Here is a 16,158-nt window from a genome sequence, read left to right as displayed (position 1 = left end):
CTCTTTCCTTGCAATAGAATGCGAAGCGCCGAGCTACACCCGCTGGCCGCGTATGGGGATGAGAAGCGGAGCAAGACGGAGTGCATCCGTTTTTTTCTACCTTCAGCGAGTACCATAGCAGCCTGGAGGCCACAACAGCCGTTTTTCCCCAAGCCGAATACCATTGTTTTCCGTACTCGCGTTCCAGAGAGAGAAGGCAGCGAGCCGTTTTTTGACAGCAAGAGAAACCCACCGCGGGCCATCGGCAAGCCCGCTGTTGTCGTGTTCTGTGGCAATCAGGGTTTCTGCGAGCACTAGGGAACTATGCCCCTTTAAATTGCGTTAACTGTTTCCTTTGCTTTCACTGAAGCTGTGGCTGTGTCGTATGACAAGCATACAAAGGCTGCGAGTCGGTAGGGTAATCTAACTGCATGGCATGGGGAACTCGCGTATTGAAGTAGCGGTCCGAAGCGGCAAGCTGCCTGAAACGGCTATAAAGACAGAAAGACTGCCTCCTAATACTGCATCACACTGCAGTCTCCCCTGTTTCCTTCCTTTGAGTCAACATAATTGTTAGGGTTCACGGGCAGATAAATTCACTCCAATAGCGGTGACGCGTCCAGTTCCCGCAAGCATCGAAACGCCTTCATGCATCAGCAAACAAAGGTATCACACCGCGAAGAGCGTTGCGCTGATACTCGAAACTTCGCTTACACGGTAACAGTGCAAAGTACACCCTCGCTGTTCTTTTCTTGTCTTCGCGTGGCCATCTCCCAGCCCTCGCTTTCCGTAAGGCGGCGTCCAGGCAAGGTTCCCTCGGTTTCTTTTTTCTTTCCGCCAACCGGATCATCTGGTTGCAAGACAATATTCCGATCCGCGGTGTCTTGCTAGCTCGATACACTGGTCACCGCGAACGCGGCCCGCTTTTCTCCCGTGGGCTGTCTAGAGAAGTTTTGTCACATTTTACGGTGTCGCCTGCCGTTCTATTTAGCCTGGAGTCGAGCGGACGTTATTCCCTCGTTCGCCGTCGAACAGTGGTCTCCGAAACGTCAAGAAAGGCGAGACCGTACCGATCATGCTTTCGGCGCCTCGCTGCGAGCAAGAGCCGGCTAGACTGTCAATTCTGGCCGACCGCGTCCGTGAGCGGTTTATTTCTTTCTCCGATCGGAGATAACTGGCTCCAAGTGTTTTGAATTCATTTTGAAGAGAGGTATGTAGCCACTCAGAGTTACTCACCACTCCGCACGTGCGAGCTGTCTTGAGAGTCGGTGCAGGTGCGAGCCATTCATGGACTCGGGGATTGGTACGGTTTCAAGTGGTCACAAGTTTCCCTTCGAGATGATTTTATGAGTGTGTACAGCAAATCGGAAGTGGCTATGGCGCGCATATACGCCGAGGTCGGGTGACGGGGCTACGGGGTCTGGTCATTGAAACGGGATGAAAACTGTTGCGTCCAGAGGTACCTCCCGTCTCCGGATTTACTCTGTCCCTGCTCCGTACCAGCTTGAGCGACACTCAGCTTATGAAGGACGCCTCCACGCCATTTTTGCTTGGCTACGAGGTGTTTGAGTAGCACCCCTTACGGCTCTCGAGGTCTTTTCGTCCCCCCCCAAGCGCTACCCTATCAAAATCAACGAAAGATTCATCGCGCAACACCTGTTGGTTCCTTGTCGAAGAAAGTCGTTTTTGGTTCTCCGCCTAAGCTCATTTCGATCGTCACTTTCTTCTCTTCGGAGGAGCTCTTTTGTCTCCTGTCCATCGCCGCCTTTTTTTTTTCTTCGCCGACATCCCTCATTTTTTTGTCCCTTGTCTTCTTTGTCAAACTGCCTGCAAAATGGCGTCTCCACTGCTTGGCCCTTTGGCTCCCTTAGGGTCAGGTTCTCGACGTTCGTCCGTCCCTACTTTCCCTTCTCATACCGCGAAGTCGCCAGACACAGTTTCACCTTCACTGGCTTCCCATGCAGCTATGTTTTCTCCAGGTGATCTTATTTGGGTCCCCTCTGCATCGGAAGGCTATTCCACAGCTGTTTTCATCTCGCTGAATATTGCACAAGAAACCCTGACAGCTCAGCTGCACCCAGTGGCAGCCGAACACGCAGAAGCTGCTCGAGCTGCTTTCCATGATTTTTCGTCTGCAACATCTTCACACTCTGCTCCTCTTGACACGCCTTCTTCACCAGTCGTAGTGCATGATAGCCAACCTTCAGATTCGAAGAAGGATAGGTCCGATGAGGACCCGGCGCCGCACGGAGAAAATGAAGTTCGGGATGGGCTGCTTAGACCCACAACTACAAATGGCACGTCAGGAAGTGTAGGAGACCTTGCTGCGGCTCTCCTTGCTGAGCTTGGAGAAGCCGGGGATGTCCCGTTATCACCCCTCTCCGCTGCCGTCCAAGCCCATCAGGAAGCTCTCTCTGTCCCTTCTTCTCCGAGAGACACTCGTCCCCGGATTTGTGTCCTACCGCCTGCTGGCAATCAGAAGGAGAAGGGTGGAAAGACCAGTCTTCCATCAGCCGCGGGATCTGGACCTTGCTTTGCATCAGGGGTAGACCCGGGCGCCCCGGGAACATGGGCAAGGGGGGCTTCCGGGGGAGAGACGTCTGTTAGTTCATCTGTAGCTCGTTCTGAGTGTACAGTCACCGTGCCATTGGCTGATTGCTGGCCGTATCACCCTTCTCCTCTTCCTCCTGAACAACCTCCCGAAGACGCGTCCGCTCTCGACAGTTTATCGTCACCCTCGATTCTAGAGCTCTTGGAGCACAGGTTCATAAGGAGACAAATCTACACAAATGCGGCCCATGTGCTTTTAGCACTCAACCCGTACACAGACCTGAAAGAACTGTACAGTCAGGATGTCATTGAAGTGTATAGACACTGGAAAAACAACAGCGCAGCAAGCGCTGCTGCGACGCTTCTGCCCTCCACTGCTCGACTACTTGGACTGGTCAAGTCTCCTGCAAGCACTAAAGGAGAGTCATCTACGGAGTTCCACGGGTCTCCTTTTCCTCCTCCTCATCCCTTTGCCGTGGCTGAAGATGCGCATAGACGACTAAGAGGTGAAGGGCGGAATCAAACAATCATAGTCAGTGGCGAAAGCGGTGCAGGGAAGACAGAGACAAGCAAGATCATTATGTTGTATCTGACTCAAGTAGGAGTATTACCGGAGGCCGAGAAGACTTCAGAAGGCACCAAAGGCCTTGAAGTCTCCCTAGGTGGCTCGCTGCACTCTCGACAGGAGCGAGAACGCGCGGTGGCGGCCATGTTGGGTGAAGGCGGGAAGGGGCAAACGAAGACGCAGGTGTCGTCCCTTCAGCAGAAGATTTTGAGCTGTAACCCTGTCCTTGAAGCCTTCTGTAATGCCACAACGAAAAGAAATGTCAACAGTAGCCGCGTAGGAAGGCTTACTCTGCTTCACTTTGATACAGTCGGTCTCCTCAGGGGGGCAAGCATCAAAACGTACCTGTTGGAGAGTGCCCGGGTCTCCGCTCATTCGCCTTGGGAACGGAATTACCACATCTTCTATCAGATTCTCAGAGGTATCTAAGCCGCGGAGTAGTAGCCTTTCTCTGCGTGATCGTGCTAGAGCGTACCTTCGGGGGACGCGCGCTGGTGGGTGGTGTGTCACTGTCTTGATTGCTGAGAAAGAGAGCCATACTTTTTCTGAGCTTGCGTACTAGAGGCGTCATCCTTTCTGCATTTTGTGTGTATGTGGGTACGCGTATATCTTTACTACTCGAGTGGCGCCTATCTTCAAGTAGAAGGGCGTGCAGTGATCTGATCTTCCAGCGGCGAAAAGGGATAGGGGGATAGGCATGAGAGAATGGCAGAGAGGAATGTAACTGGGAGCAACTGCACAATTACTAGGGAGGAGAGAATCAACTTCCGTGGTGATCCGCTAACACCTTGAAATATTGTATTTGATTAGGGGACCATCGAAGCGTATGCGATCACTTGAACTCAGTGAGTGAAGGCGTCTTCCGTCCTGTCTTTTGGTACTCTTTCTCATTAACTGCAAGCTGTCATTTCGTCTGCGGTTGTACCGCTGGTGCTGCCTCCCGTGTACTGTTTTCAGGTTGTACCGAGGAGGACTTATCAAGGCGTGAACTCACACGAAATTGCGGTTCCTACGGATTGCTCAGACCTACTCAGCCTCGACACCCGCAGCAACAGCAACGGGGTGGGCGCATGCAGTCGCGCAATACCGCGGAGGATTTTCGTATGAGATCCTGCGGAAACTCATCTGCCGATCGGAGTGACCCACGCCCACCATCCAAGGATGAGTTAGAGAGAGACGAGGTGAGACTCGATAGAGACCGCTCCCTAGTGAAGTTGACGGGGTACTTCTTGTGACCTAGTGCTTGTCGTACTTGGGCTGCCATTCTCGTTCGTTCTTGGAGAATTATTGCCAGTCTACTATCTATCTATCTATCGTGCTTCTTAACCTGTTGTGCGCGTCCACTCGCACCGGCCCCTCTATGACGGGGATCCTTCCAGTCGAGAACCTGATCTGGATCCTGGACATGGGTCACCAGGTCCCTGTATGTGTTACCCTCTTTCTTGTTTGCTCCCAGCGTCATTTCCGCGCACTGCTGGAGGCGTTGCGGACAACAGGATTCTCCGGACGACAGATCGCTGAACTTCTTGATATTCTTGCTGGACTCCTTCACCTCTCTAATGTCACTTTCAAAGAAGCTCCACCTCTCAAAGCCGGCGATACACATTGTCTTCTTCTTGCAGATTTAGAAGATGAAGACAAAGCGGCAAAAGGCCTGGCTCCATCTTCTTCGGGCCCTAGAACTAGTCGTGCTTCTTCAACTCTCGATGATGAGAGAAGGACGTCTGGACTGTCGGCTCGATGGACTGATGAGGACGGTTCTCAGGCGAAGGACTGGGGAGAAGGGAAGAGATCAGAAGGTCACATGTCTCATGAGGATATAGTTGCGGCGAGTGATCTGAATACGAACACTTCTGAAGCAGCGCGAGCACTGAGGGTTGCCTCTAGGCTCCTGCAGATACCTGGGGACGAACTATTAGATGCGCTGAGATGGGAAGTGCTGAAGACAAAGCACGATGTCGTAAAAAAAGAAAGGAAGGAGAAGCAGGCTTTTGCGGCAAGAGATGCTCTAATCAAACATATCTACAAGAAATTGGTAGCATATATTCTCGGCGAGTTGAATCGCAATGTGAAGCGGTGTACAGACACCTCAACGAAAGAAGATGACGCTGATGGACACACTCAAGACAGTGATGATGAGGATGAGGAAATAGGTGAAGGCTCCCTTGACTTTGCAGGGAACTTCATTGGAAGTAAGAGAGGATTTCACTCAAAATCTTGCTCGAGAAAGACCTCTTCACTCTGGGCAAGTTTCCATGAGTCTGTACCAATGGTATGCAAACTACGGTTCTTGTTGTCTACGGGACAAGCTGACTTCACCTAAAAAAGACACTTACCACATGCTTCGTTCTGTCAGCCATGCCGTATATGATTTTTTATTCGACCGTTCTGACGACCTTCCGCATTCAGTATTCGACATAGGTAAGAGATCAAGAGGGATCGCAGCCCCTTCTTGTGGGGCAGCCTCTCAACAATGGATTCCAACTTTGAAAGACCTGTTCATAGGTCAACCCAGCCCGGAGCCACAAGGTCGTTCTATAGATACATAGGGATACTTGTAGCAATCTTTGATAATACGTGTGTTTGTCCCGAGGGAAAGACAAGAGCTGCGTTTGAGTTTTCTTTTATCCATAAAAGCTGTATACGGGTTTTCCATCTTTCGAGGAACTTCTAGGCTCTTTCCCTACCATAACGATTGAACGAGGATGTAACTTGTGTTCGTCGGCGTTTCTTTGTTTGCTTGATTCTTCAGTTTTGGATATCTACGGGTTCGAATGTGTTGACGGCTTCAATGGATTTGATCAGCTCTGTATCAACTACGCAAATGAGCGCCAGCAAGAGCTGTTTATTCAGAAAGTTTTACACGAGGAACTTCGACTTTATTGCCGAGAAGGTATTATGGCTGCTCCCTCCTCTTCACTTCGATCGGGCCCTACATCTTTTTCCCCTCCACCCCATCACCCTCCTCGTCAGTCATCTGCATGTACGTTCTCTTCTTCATCTCCTCCGTATGTGTTTGCTTCATCTCATTCAAGAAATATTTCTTTTCAATCTCCTAAACAAACTCCCGATGGAGTTGCACCTTCTTCTTATCTCATGCCGTCGTCCGGGGAGGTTCTCTCACAAAGTCGCCAGCAATCAAACTTTCTTCTTACACCAAGTTACTTCTCTTCTCCTGTTCCCTGTCCTCTACCTTTACCTGGGAGAAATCAGCATTCTTCCCCGTCTATTCCTGATAGTTCTCTTCTTCTCTATTATCTTCATGAAGGTCTCTTTCGTAGACTCGATGACAACAGCCGACTCAAGGCCCAAGGCCAGTCTCGGACAGATTCAAACTTCTGGAAAGACCTTTTTCTCTTCTGTAGACAGCAAGATCAATACAGAGTCCCTCCCTCTTCCTCAAGCGATAAAAGAGAATCGTCGATCTTGGAACGAGACGAAGGTGACCAAAGTGTCATCTCTCCTGTTCTTTTCAGAGTCAAGGGAGGTATAACTGCGGCTCTGAATATACACGGAGGAGGATCGGGTGCAGGAGCAGGATCTTCAACTGGCCTTGCTTGCCTTGCTTGGAAGAAGAAACAACAGCTTCAGGAAGCAGAAGAAGGTCTTGTTAGCGCAGGGAGGGTTTCCCCTCAACTTACAGATGGAAATGCTGCAGCCAATAAACTAGCGGAAGGTGTCTTCGTCATTCGGCATTTTGCTGGACTTGTCGAATATAGTGTTGAAGGCTGGCTGGATAGAAATAATGACAAGGTAAATATCTCAGGAACGATCACACATAGGAGGACGACAGAAGAAGACATCGCAATAGGGGATAAATAGCTTGTACTGACGGGGTTGTATTCAGTACTGCGAGATACAGACTTCATCCTTCACTGCGAGGAACAACAGCGGGGGGATAAGCCGTCTGCTTATGGTTCTGCGTCGGGAGAGCTATAAGCTTTGTGAGGGGAAGAAAGGGTCTGGTGCCATAAACTATTTGGTCTTTTCTCTTCTTTCAGTAGCTATCCCTGGTAAAACACCAGAGGGATGAGAGGATGCGTAAGGCTTGCCTGATGCATGAAGAGGATCCCAGTATTGATACAGAGGTCTCCAGGGACAGCGTTTTCTGCGAAGCAGGATATTCATGGACGCTCTGTTGGTTGGTAGCTGTAGTTAGTGTAGTCCTACTGAAAGTGCAGAGAAAACTGGGTTCGGTGACCGTTCTTCTTACATCTCTCGGTACTACACACAACTGTCTAGAGAGTGAGTGTACTGACCGCCAGGCTCCACGCAGCCCCAATGAAGCAGATAGTGTATGCGGCCTTCAGCTGCAACTACTCACAGTCGACGCAAGCCAAATAGAATCGAAAGCCAGTGTGTTTTTTTCGTGGTTTTTCTACAAGTCCTTTTCTGTCATGCCACAGTGATCAAATCAGTCTTCACCGAACAGATCTTTTCATGCAGAATGAAATCTCTAGCTGGTTTTTCGGCCTTTCTTTCTCTCTGTTTTCTCCCTATCCTTTTCTTCAGGCAGAGGCATCCATTGAGACTCTCCTTACAACCGCATCGTCTATGAAGACTCTGAACCGTCTAGGTCGCATAGACGGTTGCTCGGAATCTCAGCAGAACGGTGACCCTCCTTCTTCACCACATCTTAGCTCGACTACAGGGTGCACCACAGCAAAGGAGCGTCTTGCTGCTCTCGTCTACGGAAGAGCCGCAGGGGGTGCCGGAGGAAACTTTTTAACAGGAACAGGAGGGAATTCTAATAGTAATAGAGCAGGAGGTCACTTTGTTTCTTTAAGTCGTAATTTCATTAATGATCTTAAACAACTGATGTCTCAACTTCAGAGTAGTGAGATGCATCTGCACTTTATTCGATGCTTCGTTCCCAATGCCCAAATGCTTCCATTGACCTTCAATCGACTTCTTCTACTCAAGCAGGTAAGGCGTCAATGATAGAATGGCACTGTTTTCTCGTATTCTTGTGGTTGTCGTTTACGGGCATTTGTGACAAGGAGGCGAGAAGACTTGATTCGTAAGTAGAAAGTGGCTGAGATCGTTGAAGGACGACTGAAGTGAAAGAGGGGAAGTGTGTTTGAATTCCGTATAGAAGAAAAGAGTTATTATGCTCTGAGAGTTGTTGAAGTAACGATCTATTTCATGTACGCGAGGTTCAGTTATATCTGCCTTCACCGTCACCACGACAATGGAAAACATGCTTTTCCTGAGTTCAGTAGACAGAAAGGTACTTGTTGAAGGCCCCCAACCTGTGTAGGCGCAGTGCCTTCGCTTCGTCATGAGGAGCCCTCTATTCCAGTCACGTGAGTGAGCCTCTTTATCTCCTCAGCCCACCTGATAGGAAGATTTTCTTCGCTCGAGAGAGAGAAGAGAATGATACGTGTATAAGCGTTCAATATGCTGAGCTATATCATATCATCTACTTGATGATAAACAGTACTGAAAGCATGCTCGTCATCTGTTTTCCGTACAGTTACAACAATCAGGATCGGTCGCCTTGGTCCACATTCTTCACCAAGGATTCCCACATCGCTTGCCTCTACGTGCGACAGCTGCGTCGTTTAAAGCCCGTCTAGCTGTGTGTCTCAACACAGTGCTTGATCAAATTTCAGCCCGCGGGGGAGGAGATTCTAATGTCAAGAGAAAGTTAAAGACACTCCAAAATCTTCACAGCTTGCCTGATGGAAGACTCGGTGAGTCCATGGTTGTTCTCCGTCTCTACGCAGTGGACATCTTTCACTAATGTGCCCGTCCTTGCATACATATTTGAACACGTGTACGTTCATGACGTTTCTCACATATGAGAAGACATCTCAGCTTGCGCCCCAGAAATGTCAACTTCCACAGAAAGATTGTCGATGTGGGTGTGTGATTCCCTGGCACTTTCTTAACCGCAAGCAAGCCTTTCTCCGATGCCGTGTTGATATCTGATCCATCTCAGCTGTACAAATTTGTCGCTCCCCTACTTGTCCTGGTTTCGTTTCTCTTCGCTGGAAAGGCTCACTCTTGGTGGGTGGTGCAATGGTCCCATGTCATGACGGAGCGGGAGTGAAGTGTGCATCGCTGTGATTGTATTAGGACAAAAGAATGTCTACCCGGCCGCTGATACGTGTCTTCTTGTTGTCACGCTTCTCCATTTCCAATGCTTCCGTACCTGCAGTTTCATCGGCTCTCTCTCTCCTACCGACTTGCCCTCCCGGAACCCATTGCTGTGGGACGTCCCTTATCTGTTTGAAAGCTCAATCTTTCCCAGCTGCATCTCAACTGTTGAGACATCCAGAGACGTTCTTTTCGACGTCAGAGCCTTTCGTAGATCTTGTAACGAAACTAACAAGGCGTAGATGGCGAATAGCAGGATTCATTATAGGAGGACGCGTTCATCGGGTACTCCAGTGGTTACTAAGGAGAGTTCAGTTATTACGGAGGCTTAAAGAAGAAGGTGCCCGTCTCGCAGTGAGAATTATTCTCCTGAAGAGGGTTATCCTGCGGCCCCTTCGACAGAAGATTGAAACGAGAGCCAAGATCAAGCAAGGTTTAAAGGCTCTGGGCAAATTCTCATTAGCTCGAGGTTTTCGTACATGGAAGAAGAACTGGAAACGATGGGCGGATGCCGAGGCAGCTCTGGCTTCTTTAGAGGCCCGTAGACGCTTGAAGGAGAGTGGGGCGAAGAGTGGAGTTGTCCCTAACTGGAAGAGACAGAAGAGTAAGAAGAAGGAGGATGGAGACACAGGTGAAGGTGGAGAGTTGGAGCGTACGTTAAGCTGGAGACAGCTAGCTCTGGCAGAGTTGAAGAAGAAACAACAAGAAGAAAAGGACAAAAAGAAGAAACACACGGAAAAGCAAGAAGAAGAAGAGAGAAAACGACAACAGCGACTTGCTACAACAACTTTTCAGGCTCTACGAAACGCTAAAGAGGGATGGAAAACAGCGTGGAAGGCAGAACTTTTCTCTTTAGGAATGATGGGAAAGGAGGCTTGTGAAGAGAGAGGGACTGAAGGAGAAAGGGAAGGGATTTCCATGAGAACTAAGAGAATCCTATGTGAAAAGATGGTTTTATTCTCCGGAGGTAATATTTATAATATCTCGCTTTTCTTTAAGAAAAGGAAATGCTATTCTCCTTCTCGTTCTACTCGTCCTTCCCCGTCTCCTCTTGAGGAAGGCCACATGCGTACTTCATCTGCTTCGCCCTTTAAGAGACGGTTTGATCGAGGTGACTTCTACTCGAGAGAAGATGAAAGATCCGATACAAGAGGTAGACTAAAAGAACTCTGGAGACGTAATGAGGAAGGAGAACGAACGACAGGAGACTCTCATGATTCGCTTGAGCTTGTAGACGTTAAAACCTCACTCTGCTTCTTTCAGGAGCTCCTCGTCTCGTCGTTTACCGATTCTTCGTTTACATCTTCTTTCTTGATTGACTCGACACCGAATACAAAGAGAGGATCCCTCGACCACACGCGCACAGTTCGACCTCCCTGTCTTAGCTGTCTAGGACAACACCAGCAGCATCCAAATCTCTTCGTTGCATGCGATGTCTCCGCACGGATTTTCTTAATACCTTTCTCTCTTCCTTCCCCCTCTGATTCTTCGGATACCGAAAGAGCCTCTTCACCCTCTCCATCGCCTCATTCAGTCCAAGGAGGAGGAAGCGGAGACAGAGATGCAATACGACAGAAACAGGGTTTCAGGTTACCTCACTCTAGCTGCGATGTAATAAGAGATGACGACCTTTCAATAGCATCTGCACCTATCCCTTTACGCGGGAGAAAGGAAGGCATGAGAAGCGGTTCATCATCAATGGGGGATTCTTCACGTGGAGGCTCGCCATCTCGCGGTCATGCTTCTTCTGGTCGATGTTCTCCTTGTGCCCCACCACCGAGAAAGTCCTTGAGAGACGAACGAGATTCTTCTTTTGAGGATTTAGGTGGGAGGAGAATAGAGAGGAATAACGATCCATCGTCTCTAGTCTTATTGATGAAAGCCGCGAGTCCTTCTAGTGGCGGTCATGATTCGAGTCGAAACGAATCTTCACTTACATATACCCGACAGACTCCTAATAGAGGGGGTCTCCATACACCCCCTGCACTACATCGTGATGTGAGGCGGGGGGATAGAGAAATCTCTCAGGACCTACCACCCTCACGAGCTATGAGAAGAGAAGGGAGAAAACATTTTGATGTTCTTTCTTCTGCTGTGCACAATGCATCGGTTCAATCTGATCGTCCATCGTATTCTGCATTTTCATCTTTTGAAGACCCTGGGCTACGGCAAGAAAATGGCCCCCCTCCTCCCCCAGCATTGAGCCGGATCGGCTCGCAATGTAGCAGTGTAGGCGAGAATGTGTCACCGTCAAACTCCTCTACATCAGCAGCATGTTCTTTTCGGAGGTCATCATCTCTTGGAGGGTCATCAACATCCAGCTATCTCTTGCCCACAGATCCATCAAGAGGACAGCCATCGACCTGGCTACCTTCTCTTGTACCAACTTCACGATGGTACTATGGGGGAGAAGGAGGAGACAGAGCTTCACGTATCGTGTATGCAGATGCAAAACCGCCAAGTGTGCGAGATGGAGTGCACAGTGGAGAAGAAGGCGATGCTGATCTTGTTAGCAGGGATGGTAAGAAATCTCTTCTTCAAATCAAGTCATCTAACCCCTACATCTGTCGTTTTTTCCGTGAAATTCCTCCTCCTCTACCTCGTCACTTCTTTTATCCCCGTGGCTCTCACTCGTCCCTTCCTCTCTCCTCATCTACTGAGGCATTAACAAGGAGAGAGGATGACAGTGAACGGGTCCCCTTTTCTACGATAGATCTGATCGCTGGCGAAAAGATGCCAGAAGTTTACACTGGGCCAAAGACGTTCATTTCTTCATCTTTTCCTTCTTCCGCTCTTCTCCTTCCTGGCTGGGCGTGTCTTCCTGCTTCGATAGCACCTGTGGCGTGGACTCCCGATGCCTTGTTACGTAGGGCTCAGAGAGAACGGGAAAAGTGGCAGAAGCGACATACTCCCCGTGAGGAACGAGAGACAGGAATCAGTCCGAAAAGACCCCACGAGGCAGCTGTACGTACACTGCGAGTCCGATTTGCCTCCCCACATTCGACATCCTACGTTCTTATCTTATGCCACATTGCCGTGAACCCTGACGAAAGGAAGAGAAATAACAGGGCAGGGGGAGGGGGAGCAGGATGTGTTGGAGGAATTCTAGGTTTAGTCTTGTTGAACTTAGTCACACAGAAACCGGAGGCTTGGGTAGAGGTCACACCTGCCGAACCGGATGTCGTTACGTGCGCTAGAAAGCATAAGGAAGTTCTCCAAGAGCTTCTCTATACCCCAGGTGTATGGAGTAACCGAAGCTCCATTGAGGAAGAGGATGTGCTTGGAGGCATGATGCTAGCGGGAGGGGATGGTGGAAACCCAACTGAAGGTGGAAGAGAGGATGAAAAGAACACTAAGCATATGTCTTCACTATCTCTCCGAGGCCCGGTCAGTCATCATTCCAGGTCTAAAATCATAAGCGCTACTCTACTAGAGCCTCTTGGAGAAGGTGGCAACTTGTGGGTCGTAGCAGGTGCTGCTGTTTTGGCGGTTGTCCAAGTGACTTTGCCTAACTTGTGTCCGTTCTATGAAGAAAGCGAGTGCCAAGAAGAAGGAGAGGGGATGAAGAAAACATGGGACCGAGAAGAGGAGTATTTAGGAAAGCACGAAGTACGAGAGAGAGGTGCAAGTCTGGAGGTTGTTTGGAATGCAGCAACTGTACAGGTAAGAATCTCTAAAGAACCGAACGGATCGTTGATCAAGGAGAATTCTCCTTGTCGTAGAGGAGTTTGATGCACAAAAGGCTTATGGGCTAGGCAGGACGGGGAAGGCAGAATTGTAGTGTAACATGTAATGGCCAGTCTACAGGCTGTAAGCCTCCCCACCTGGGGCTCAGGTACACGGTAGAGGCAGACTCAGGCCAGTCCGGTGTTCGCAGGCATGATCTCTTACCCCCCGCCGTCATCCTTGGTTGATGAAGGAATGTCTGATTGTTTTGCAGTCTATCTCATCGGATTACCCTTCGCTCGATGTAGCATCAACATGGTTCACCGGGTGCATGTACACCGCATCTCCTCTTTCTTCGCTTCAAGACGTCTCCTCTTCACATCCACTTTTCTACTTTTCTTCGGTGCTGAGTTCGAGCATGGAGGAGGACAGCTCGGGATTTCTTTCTTCTCTCCGGAAGGACATTCAGCGTCTTCTTCTTCTCTCCACTGCACGAGGAGAGCTTGTTCTTCTCCGATGGCTCCAAAGCAAAAGAATATTGCAGCTACTAGAAACAAAAGTAACACGGAAACGGCCTTCCACGCGTGAAGGTCTCCTCGGATCATCTGCAGTTCAGAGATTCCTCCGCGTAGAGTATACCTCTCAGACGAACGACGGAATTGTAGATCAAGAAGAGGATGACGACTCTCCATCTCCCCACGCTGATCCACGGAACAAGAAAACCAGAAGTCTGAGAAGCCGTGCCACTATGGGCGGTGCCGTGTTGAAAGTCACTGCACCTCATCCTCATTTGGAGAAGAAAATGAACGACTTCTCACCAGCCTACAATGGAGGAGATCCGTATGGCCGAAGCTTCGGAAGAGAGAGCGCCAAACCAAGAGAGCTGGTTGAAACTCGCTGGTGCGAAGATATCGCTTCTGTCCGTATGCGTTCAGGAACTATTCTTCGGCCGGCCCCTCTTGTTCGACTTCCGGGTACAAGCCCCCCTCCGAGGGGGACCAAGTTGAAGAAAGACAGGAGAGGTGATGACGAAGAAGATTTTCACAAGATAGAATATGGGAAAGATTCCTGTGAAAGAGGAGGCGCGAGACACCAGCATCAAAGGAAGTCGGCTGATTCTTCTTGGATGTCTCGAGGAGATGCTGAGACACAAACAGAATCAGGCAGAGAGGATGACTTTGTTTCCACTGACGAAGATGTAACGGACGAAGAACAAGAAGACGCGTAAGGGAAAACAGTCATCTGCATCCGCATATGACGACCCGGTGTGGATTGTTGAACTTACCGCCTCGCGTCTGTCCTTGCATTTGTAGTGGTGTCTTGGAGATGGAGGGCAGCTCTGTATAAGAAAGAAAGCGGTGGGCCTTAGCCCTGAGTTGCTTCACTCGTCTGCGGGGACGGGTGGCGGAATAACGAGCAACCGTATCATGTTTTCACTAGGACTCGGTTTATAAAGGAGCTTGTGCGGGTTTCATTAGCAGAGTAAGTTATGTACAAATTGTCAGGTCATCTGAAGAAGTTGCCTTATCTCGTAGGCAGCCGTTGGTGGTACCAAAGTATGATCTCGTTTCTGAAGGCACAGGTCAGGAACCTCGCCTGCCGTTTGGCCGGCTGTTGTCGGGCTGTTATAGTTCTTGTACTTCAACCACTCTCTCGTTCAAGAAACAGGTACCCTAGGTAACCGCGCGCATTGTAGGTGCCTCTTGTGATGCCTTGTCTGCTTGGTGCCCTTCGCGGATTCAGGCGAAGAACGAACCGTTTTTCTCTCGTGTCTGATTCCACACATATCTCTTCGTAGCTGTATGTTTGTGTTGTTGCAGTGCCCGACGCCACCGTCTCATCGCGTTCGCACCGCTCAGTGGAGTCAAAGACACTATTGCAGTTGTCGTAAGTTCACACACTTGTGATAATGCAGAGCTCCTTTAGAGCGGGAGTAGGACAGGTGCAAGAAGTATAGCTGGTACAAAAGTAAGGTTTTCCCTCAGGGGCAGTGTACTGCTCACACAGGAATTACCTTACATAGCTGCGACGACACAGACGGTCGGGTCGAACAGCTCGTAGGCAATAGCTATTCTACATACACCGAGAAACAAACACATTAGGCATGTGAAGGAAACTCCGATGTTTTGCATTGTACGAGCACGAAAAAAGACAAAAGGCAGGACTCACACCATTTAACCTTTCGGCTCAGCTGAGCCCTTAGGAAACTGAGATACAGCCTTCACGGCCCAGTCGGCAAGTCCTGAGACTGATACCCTCCGTGGTGGCAAAGCCTGGGCTTGCAATGGCATCAGCTCTGGCTTTCCATGGGGCCGCTCGCGTCTGCAGACGTCGTGATGACGGGGGGTTATTTCCGTTCCTGAATGTGCTGCTATGGCCTTGCAGAGAGTGACAGACACGTCGCAGCCGCAGGTGTCCCTGCTAGACGTGAGGGAAAAACGCCCGGCTTCATGGACCGAGCTAGAGCTGTGATCTGCCGATCGGGTGGAGGACGCAGCATTGCTCCAGGAGACCCCTGCCGAAGCGACAGAATTTCTGTCGGCCTGAGCCAAGCGAGGGGGTTGCGGGGGGGCTGTTAAGTTTCAAAAGCTGTGTTATCGGGTTTGCATGTTTCTTTTGTAATCAGGTGTCCTGCCGCTAGCTGTCAAAGGACAGTCCAGTGCTTTCTGTAGGTAGCTTGATCTCCCGGGGGGGATGTTTTTTCTGAGGAAATTTCCGGTATCCAGTAATCGGTTGAAAGAAATACGATGCCTCCGGCCGCTTTTCCGCTGCTGGGTATTGGGTGTGGCGGTCGGACCATCAAGCGGCAAACCAAGCCGTTCAGTTGAACGGGTGCTCACTAGGCGGCGTTGCAGACTGAAAGTACGACTGAAAGCCTCACGGTGTTGGGGCCTGACGCGTACACAACTGCGCAGGAAGCTCCGCCCAGACCATTTTCTCAGGCTGCAGCTGGCTGCGAAGGCAGGGCGAGGCACATGAGGTGCCCGCACCGAGCCCCCTGGAACCCTATATTCGTTGGTCTTGTATCACCAGAAAGAACTGTTTCAGACGGTCATATCTCCAAGTTCGCTTTCTCAGTGAGACTGGTGAGCGGTGTAGGAAGAGGACGGGCAGCTTTCTGTGCTCTCCTGTGGTGACTTCTTATCCAAACGAGTACTTGGGAGAGAGAAAGCGGAAGAACAAGGAGTACGCGTGGCCTGATTATCGTTCTGCACGGAAGTGTCTGAAAAAATTGGACGTCAGAGCCCCATCACTTCTGCACAGCAGACTGCAATCGCGCACCACTAAGCGTCCCA

General features: G+C 50.0%; 1 protein-coding gene across 1 annotated transcript; it reads left to right on the top strand.

Annotated features, from left to right (window-relative positions):
* The first annotated feature begins 337 nt into the window (after window positions 1–337).
* Window positions 338–15,912, top strand: CSUI_000108 (myosin j). The gene is made up of 10 exons (XM_068060342.1): window positions 338–3,515; window positions 4,052–4,275; window positions 4,551–5,286; window positions 5,847–6,847; window positions 7,607–8,020; window positions 8,571–8,790; window positions 9,258–12,859; window positions 13,137–14,090; window positions 14,683–14,749; window positions 15,248–15,912. Exons 1-8 carry the CDS (start codon window positions 1,814–1,816, stop codon window positions 14,088–14,090), a joined length of 8,853 nt encoding a protein of 2,950 aa, XP_067927687.1. The 5' UTR covers window positions 338–1,813; the 3' UTR covers window positions 14,683–14,749; window positions 15,248–15,912.
* The last annotated feature ends 246 nt before the right edge of the window (window positions 15,913–16,158 follow it).

This window comes from Cystoisospora suis (assembly GCF_002600585.1).
Source record: "Cystoisospora suis strain Wien I chromosome Unknown contig_44, whole genome shotgun sequence".
Classification (NCBI taxonomy): Eukaryota; Apicomplexa; class Conoidasida; order Eucoccidiorida; family Sarcocystidae; genus Cystoisospora; species Cystoisospora suis.
The sequence above is the reverse complement of the archived record's forward strand: the minus strand, read 5'-3'. Positions and strand labels throughout refer to the sequence as shown.

Coding starts and splice junctions, on each gene's coding strand:
- CSUI_000108 (XM_068060342.1), top strand. CDS start 1,814: ATGGCGTCTCCACTGCTTGGCCCTTTGGCTCCCTTAGGGTCAGGTTCT. Junction 3,516..4,051: donor CTTCTATCAGATTCTCAGAG/GTATCTAAGCCG, acceptor TACTGTTTTCAG/GTTGTACCGAGGAGGACTTA. Junction 8,791..9,257: donor CTTGCCTGATGGAAGACTCG/GTGAGTCCATGG, acceptor CCGTACCTGCAG/TTTCATCGGCTCTCTCTCTC.